Source organism: Lucilia cuprina, chromosome 6 (assembly GCF_022045245.1).
Source record: "Lucilia cuprina isolate Lc7/37 chromosome 6, ASM2204524v1, whole genome shotgun sequence".
NCBI lineage: Eukaryota > Metazoa > Arthropoda > Insecta > Diptera > Calliphoridae > Lucilia > Lucilia cuprina.
Window position 1 is genome coordinate 55,438,885 of NC_060954.1, and position 8,515 is coordinate 55,447,399.

At 27.6% G+C, this 8,515-nt stretch overlaps 1 protein-coding gene across 1 annotated transcript; it reads right to left on the minus strand.

The window, feature by feature from the left end:
- Positions 1-1,886: 1,886 nt before the first annotated feature.
- Positions 1,887-2,987, minus strand: LOC111681902 (Na(+)/H(+) exchange regulatory cofactor NHE-RF1). The gene has a single exon (XM_023443802.2). It carries the CDS (start codon positions 2,862-2,864, stop codon positions 1,980-1,982), a length of 885 nt encoding a protein of 294 aa, XP_023299570.2. The 5' UTR covers positions 2,865-2,987; the 3' UTR covers positions 1,887-1,979.
- Between the last annotated feature and the right edge of the window lie 5,528 nt (positions 2,988-8,515).

Here is an 8,515-nt window from a genome sequence, read left to right on the forward strand (position 1 = left end):
CACTTTTTATTTGATTTAAAAAAGATCGTTATAAAAAAAAGCTTTTTTTCAAATAACTGCCAACAGCTGTATCAACAACAATAATTACTTGCGGTAATTTACTCTCTAATTGTTGTTTTTATTAAGAGTATACGTTTTTTATGATTGCTGTTGTTGTAATAATAAATTTTCATTTACTGTTACTTTTTTTGGAAAAAAAACACACTTGTTTATCGGAAAGTTTAAGAGTAAGGTTTTGAAATTGATACTGCTCTCACCTTAAATATTTATCAGAAAAAGAAAAACGTTCGAGATAAGAAAATTAATTTCTCTTACTCTTTTTCTAGGGATGACCAGTAGGCATTTTTTAGTAGTATTTTGTATTGTTTGTTTATTTTACTCACATTTTAGTTTGGGTGATATTCATACAGGTAGCAAAAGCTATTTTTAGATAATAAATAATCAAGATAACCCAGCAAGCGAATTGAGAATTGTGAAACAGTATTTTATTTATAGTCTAGACTAGTATATTCTAGTCTAGTCTATAGTTTAGTCCAAAGTCTAGTCTATAGTCTAGTCTATAGTCTAGTCTATAGTCTAGTCTATAGTCTAGTCTATAGTCTAGTCTATAGTCTAGTCTATAGTCTAGTCTATAGTCTAGGCTATAGTCTAGTCTATAGTCTAGGCTATAGTCTAGTCTATAGTCTAGTCTATAGTCTAGTCTATAGTATAAAATTTTGTCAAGTCTAGTCAATAAACTAGTCTATAGTCTAGACTTTATTCTAGTCCATTGTCTAGCCTGTAGTCTAGTCTATAGTCTAGTATATTGTCTAGTCTATGGTCTGGTCTATACTCTAGTCTAGTCAGGTCTATAGTCTATTTTATTGTCTAGTCTATAGTCTTGTTTATTGTCTATTCTATAGCCTAATCTAAAGTCTAGTCTAAAGCCTAATCTAAAGTCTAGTCTATAGTTTAATCTAAAGTCTTTTCTATTGTCTAGTCTACTGACATGTCTATAGTCTAGTCTATATATAGAATGGATTGATTCTACAATCTACTCTATAGTTTCGTGTATAGTCTTTTCTATAGTTTACTCTATACTCTAATCTATAGTATATCTAGTTTAAAGACGATTGTACGTTCTAGTCTTCAGTTTTGTTAATAGTTTAGTTGATAGTCTATAGTCAGTATTCTAAAGTCTTTTCGATAGTCTAGTGTATAGTCCAGTCTATAGTCTTGGCTTTAACTTAGCATAAAGTCTAGTCTATAGGTTAGTGTGTACTTGATTGTGTGTCTTGTTGGCAGTTTTCTAAATAAAAATATACAGTAGTTGTTTTTAAAACTTTAGACATTTAAAGGTTTACAAAAGCTCAACATTTATACAACATTTTAAATTACATTTAAATCTTTTATAAAGCTATTTAGCGCAAATAAAACATGTTAATTGGTTGTGATTTTTAAAATTTTTATTTATTTTTTATTTTAAATCTATTTTTTTATGTTCCTCTTAAGAGAAACAAATTTACTTAAATAATTGACACATAGTAGTAGAGTACAATTGATTCAACAATTTTTCTGTTTAAATTTAAAAAAAAGTATATAAAATAACATTTTGTAGGTCTAATAATAAAAATAAAGTTAAAGAAATAAAAAAAAAAATTATAAAATTTATAATTAATAATTTTTTTTTAATATTATTTTATTTTGTTGTAAATCCAATTTTTTCAAATGATTTTTTGGCTTAAACACAAAAAATCTTTAAATGGAATGTAGAAAAAAATAAAAAAAACAAATTAAATTGTTTTATTGTCTTAAAGCTAATTTTTCTGTTTTGTTAGAAATCTATTTAAATTTGTTACGTTCAATTATTGGTTTTTCATTTTTTTTATTAAATTAAATAATAATAAATGACTTCAGAACTATAGTTATAAAAAAATAAAAGAAAATGATTTTTTTTTTGCAAATAGAAAAACAATAAAGATTTTTTTTTGGAAAAATTTTTAAAGTTTTTGTACAATTTCATATTTCTTCTTCAAGTCCACGCTTTCATTTTTGGGATCATATTTCTTTTTCATCATCAGTTTGGCACGCATTTCGGCAGCAGTCATGGGCAGCTGTAAGCTGCCTGCCTTGATGGTGGTGCCATTACCACTAGCACTTCCGCTGGCTGCTGATGCTGCTGGCATTTCCGTATGAGCACTATTGCTGTTGCTTAAAGTGTTGTTGCTGCTGATATTATTGTTCATCATGGATTTCGTGGGTGATGTAGCCATGGTGGCCGAGGGAGGTGGTGGTATATTGTTGTTGTTGTTGTTCATCATAACTGTCTGATCTGCAACACTAACTGCCTTGTCCGTAACATCCATACTGTTGTTGTTGTTAACCTGCGCACTCGAACGTTGGGACTCTTGGGAGGCTCTTTTTGTTGATACCATTGTAATGCTGTTGATATTTTCACTAGCTCCGGGTAAAACTTGTTCCGTTTTTGAGGTTTCCATTGCAGTTTTTCCATTACTCTGTTGGCCATTAAACATTAAACCATCACCCTTGCCTTCAACATCCACCAGCAACAAACGCACCTCACCGGCAATGGCCTTTATACGCTGCACCACTTGTTTGTGTGTCTCACTATTAATGGCCACTCCATTGACTTCTATGATACGATCTCCCTCTTTAAGACCGGCTGCTTCGGCCGGTGAGTTGGCATCAACTTTACCTATAAATTGTCCTGGTTTAGCCTTTTCCGAGTGCAAATTGAAACCATAACCATCAAAATCGGGCCGTTTGACAATGTGACACAATTTGGTGGCTGCTTTGTTAATGACATCGGGTGTTGTGGCCGAGGAGGGTGTGGGTGAGGAGGCTTTCATTTCAGTTTGCGACATTTTTGTTTGTAAATTATTTTCCTTTATTTTTTTCAGTTAATTGTTTAGTTTTATTTGATTGTTTGTTTGTTTGTTGAAAATACCGTCCAGCAGTTGTTGTTGTAGTTTTAATGAATGAATTTCGTTCTGTAATTAATTTAAGAGGAAATGGCAAATTAGAAGAAAAAAATGCTAATTTTAAATTTATTGTTTAAACAAAACTGTATTTAAATGATTGGGTGGAGTTTGTTTGTTTTATTAAGTATTATTTTGTTTTTTTCAATTGTTTTGGAATAATATAATCAAGAGGAAAGTGCAATAATTAAATTGTTTTAAAATAATTAAAGTGAAATTAATTAAGGGAATGTTATTATCAAGATTTTGGGTAATTTTTCTTCGAAGTAACAATTTTTGTAACATAGACTATACAGACGACACCATAGACACCTAGACTACAGACGAGACTATAGACTAGGCTATAGACTATACTGTAGACTAGCATATAGACTATACTATAGACTAAGCTATAGACTATACTATACTATAAACAAGACTATAGACTAGAATATAGAATAGACCATATAGTCTAGTCTAGTCTATAGACTAGACTAAAGACTAGACTATAGACTAGACTATAGACTAGACTATAGACTAGACTATAGACTAGACTATAGACTAGACTATAGACTAGACTATAGACTAGACTATAGACTAGACTATAGACTAGACTATAGACTAGACTATAGACTAGACTATAGACTAGACTATAGACTAGACTATAGACTAGACTATAGACTAGACTATAGACTAGACTATAGACTAGACTCTAGACTATAGATTAGACTATAGACTAGACTATAGACTAGTATATTCTATATTCTAGCCTAGTTCTAGGTCGGATTATAGTCCGGTAGTAAAATCCGGTCTATAGTCTTGTCTATAATGTAGTATAAACCCTGGACTATAGTCTAGTCTATAGCCTAGCCTTGTACATAGTCTAGTCTCTAATCTAGTCTAGTATAAATCCACAGTCGTGATTATTATCTAGCCTATTGTCTAGTGCCTAGAGTAGTCAATAGTCTATCTTATAGTCTAGTCTAAAGTCTATATTATAGTCTAGTCCATATCCTGGTCTAGTCTAATACATAATCTATTCTATTGTATACTATTTTTTCCACAAACCTTGTGTTCAAATTTTAATTAAAAATTTAACAAATTATCCACTCAAATATTATAAATAAAGCGTAATCTGCTGATTGTGCATTAACTTTAAAGCTTAAAATACTACTAAAGCTATAAAGTTTAAGAAAAATACACTTTGAAAGAGCAAAAAAAAAAATATTAAGATAATATTTAAGTGATTATTAATGTTTCTTTGTAATTTTATTTACAAAATACATTTTAGTAATGAATTTTTATTAAAGCAGTTTGAAGGAATTAGAAATAGAGGAAGAGAGAGAGAGAGAGAGAGAAGAATAAATATTGAAATTATAATAAATGTTTGGGTTCATTAGGTTGTCATTGAAAAAAAGTAAAAATAAGAAAACCTTAAAAGTTAATTATTTTCATTTCGAGTGGTTGTAAAAAATTTTTCTTATTATTTTGGTTTTTCATTCAAGCATAGAATTTTTTAAATTAAAATTGTTAACAAAACAAAAAACATTCAATTTGTTTTCAACTTTTTGTATGTGCAATTGTTAAAAAATTTGATAAAAAAAAATTTTGTTGAAATTTTATCTTGAAAAAAATGTTAATGTGGCGCAAAATTACTTGAGGCTGCTGCTGTTGTTTAAACAAAAGCTATATAAATTTTCAATGTTTATTAAAGAATTTTTTCTTTCTACTATTTGTTCCGTTTTAATCTTTTAGAAATATGGAAAAATATTTATTATTAATAAATGTGTATTTTTTTTTTTAATAAAAACAGAAAGTCATAAGAAAGTCATTTAGAAAAATAAAAAGAAACAGACATTTTCAAATATAAAATTAATTATAATATCAATAACTATTTTGCAATTTAGTACCAAGTCGTTTTTTAAAACATTGGGGTACCTTTTTAGGTTCTACATTTTGTCACATTTTTAGTCCAGTTATTATCCATATACTAGCAAATAGAATAAATCAAAAACTAGACCATATAGTAATCTATATACTAATCGATGGAATTGTCAATAGACTATTCTATAAGCTTACCTATAGATTAGCACATATACTAGTCCATAGATTTGTCAATAGACTAGTACTTATACTAGTCCATAGACTTGTCACATGTCTTGATTATAGACTTATCCATAGACAAGTCAATAGACCAGTTAGCAGCCTAATAAATAGATCAGCTATTAGAATAAAGACAAGACTAACCCATAAATAATTCAATAGACAAATCTATATACTAGTCCATAGATTTATCAATAAACTTCTCAATTGATTCATTATATAAGTTCATAGAGTCTTCGTGCAGTTATTAGATAAAAACTTTTGATAAAGTTTTAAAGTTAAAAAAGCTTTAAAAAGTACATACTTTTCTATAGAAGATTATTTAGTTAATATTAAAGACTTTAGCTTTTAAAAAGCTTTCCAAACAGTAACTATTATTAAAGCTTAATAGAGCTTTAGTTAAGCAAATCCTTAAAAGTTTATTCCTAATTAAGATCGTTTATGTCTAATGTTCTTCTTGCTATACATTTTTCATCTAGAAGTTTTTTCTGAAAGCTTTTTTCTACCTAGTTGAGCAAACAGTCAAAATTTGAAACCTAATCTTTAGATCTTGCCATTGCCTTTGTATAAATATTCGTCATTACTTTTCATTCTTAAAAAGTCTTATTTCTTTTAAATATAATCCTTTAAAGAGCTTTATTACTTTATATTTTAATGCTTCAAAGAGCTTTTTCGTATAAACATCAAAATTCATTTAATTTTCTTCCACTTTCTACCAAACTATTCATATTTTTTCTTGGACTTTAAGGTAATACTTCAAAACTCGAATGTTAATAAAAGTTTAAAAAGCTTTGGATAGCTTTATTCTTGGAATGTTAATAAATTCAGTTTTTTAGTGATCTTTATGTGCTTAAGTTTTCATTACACGTTCTTTATAAATTTCAAGAACTTTATTGAGAAAATGCAAGTTTTTCTTGAAAAGCTTTTTTTATAAATTTAAAATCTTTTTAAAAACCAAAAGCTTTTAACTTTATAGCTGATCTTCTGGTTAACTAAAGAGCTTTTATTACAATTTTCCTTGATATTATGTTTAACTAAAATTCCCACCATTTGCGTTTGTCTTTATAAAAAGTTCCCTTGAAATTTAAAGCTTTTTTTTAAGACAAACATTTATTCAGTCATGCCAAAACATCTTGATAGATGATGGCGTATAATTTTTTCAAACAATTGCAAAAAAACAAACAACAATTTTTAATAATAAATAAACAACAAAAATAATAATAATAAAAACTCGTCTTGCTCTTGGGGTCTCAGGTAGTGGTGAAAATGATCATTTAAATGATTTATTCACTAGATTTAAAATGATGCCACCACAATTATTCACATGTTTTTTTTCGAATAACACGAAATTAACATGAATTTAGTTTTTTTTTTAATAAAAATTATTATATTTTTATTTGTTAATAACTATTAACATTGATTGTGTGTATGACTTAAGGTTAATTTAATAGATTTTTAGTTGAAAAAAAGCTTTTGAGTGGGAATGGGAAATTACTTAATAATATTTTAAAGAAATGGGGGAACTACTGGTAATTGATTAATAAAGAGAGTAGAAAGAGAGAGAGAGAGAGAGAGTAAAAGAGGTGAATTATTTGTTAAACGATCGTTTGTTAAGGTTTTAGGAAATAGTTAAAAAAGCTTAATCCTTTAGCAGAACTTTTAGTCTTAGTAGAAAAGTGGCATTAAAACAGGATCTCAACATTTGAACTCTTTAGATATTTAAATACTTAATGATCATTTAGATCTTTAACATACAGTTCCTTATCATTATCATTCTTTGTTTTAAGGAATTCCTATAAAAATAAACTAAATAAAAAAGCTTTGCATATATTTTTAACTACCAGGAAGCACTTCTTTAAGCAGTTAGCCTTGCAGTTGCATATTTCTATGATCGAATGTCTTCTTTCAAAAATATTTTTATAAAAATTCTTTAAAAAAATAATTTTAATTGTTATAAAATCATTCATTATTAACTAGATTTTTTTCTAATAAAAATATTCTTGTTTTATTCTTAATACACAACCCTGAACCTTTTTTTTTAAACTCCACAACACGCTGTTTGCCTTCTCCTATAAATCTTAAAAATACAGCGTAAAAAATATATATAAATTAAAAAAAACTTCTCTCAAAGCCGGCTTTATAGAATTCTTTTATACAAAAAAAATCCACAATAAAACCAGTTTGCTTAATATTATTAAAAAAACAACAAAATAAAAAATAAGAATTTTAAAAATTTTGAGGCTGTTGTGCGCATGTGTGTAGTTTTGTTTCTTTTTATTTTTCATTTGTTTTTATAATTTATTAAAAACATTTTTTTTGTTTATTATTATTTTTTTAATATAAAATTATTGTTTATTTGCCATTAATTTACAATAAAAGTTTGTTAAACGAAAACTAAGTGATTCATTTTATTGATATTTTCCATTTAATGTTTATTTGTTAAATTTACGCTTGAAAATTAATTGAATTGATGTAAAATATTTGTTTAATTAATTATTTATTTTATTTACGTGTTTTCTTTGGAAAGAAAAAAGTCTTTTAAGCTCAAACGGCAGGTAGAAATTATAAAGACACCACAGAAGTTATTGGAACTTAAAAATTGGAAATGTTAGTAATTTTTCAAAAAAAGTACTTTTTTTTGGCATAAAAAGTACTAAATTACCTGTCAGTTTTCTTATGCAAAAACTATGGGCTGCAAAGAACAATTAACACTCAAGACAAGTCACTAGTTTATGGACTAGTATGGTAACTAGTTCATGGACTACACTTGTAACTAGTCTTATCTCTTGAATAGTCCATGGAATAGTCTATGAACAAGTACATGATAAAAACTGTTTTTTAAACTAGTCTTTTGTTGTTTAATCTGTTAAGTAGTTTATGGACTAGTCTATTACCCAGTTGATGGACTAGTCAGTAAACCAGTCTATACACTAGGCTATAGGATAGTCTATTAACTAGTCTATGAATTAGTCTATAAAGTAGTTGATTAACTAGTCCGTGGACTAGTCTGTAGTTCAATATATTTACTAGTCTTTTAACTACTACCGTGTTTAAAAGTCTATGGACTAGTCTGTTAACTAGTCTATACGCTAGTATACTAACAAGTTTATAAACTAGTCTGTTAATTAGTCTATGGATTAATCTGTTTAATATGCTATGGATTAGTGTGCTAACTAGCCTTTGAATTAATCTGCTAATATCTATAAATAAATTTGATAACTGGTCTATGGACTAGTCTGTTAAGTAGAGTCGTCTATTAACTAGTCTATTACCTAGTTAATTAGTCCATGAACTAGTCTGTTAACTAGTTTATATATTAGTCTGCTAACATGTCTATGGACTAGTCTATGGACTAGTCTGTTAAGTTGTCTATGGACTTAACTGTTAAGTAATCTATGTACTAGTCTATTAAGTAGTCTATTACTGTTAAGTACTTAACTGTTAAGTAATCTATG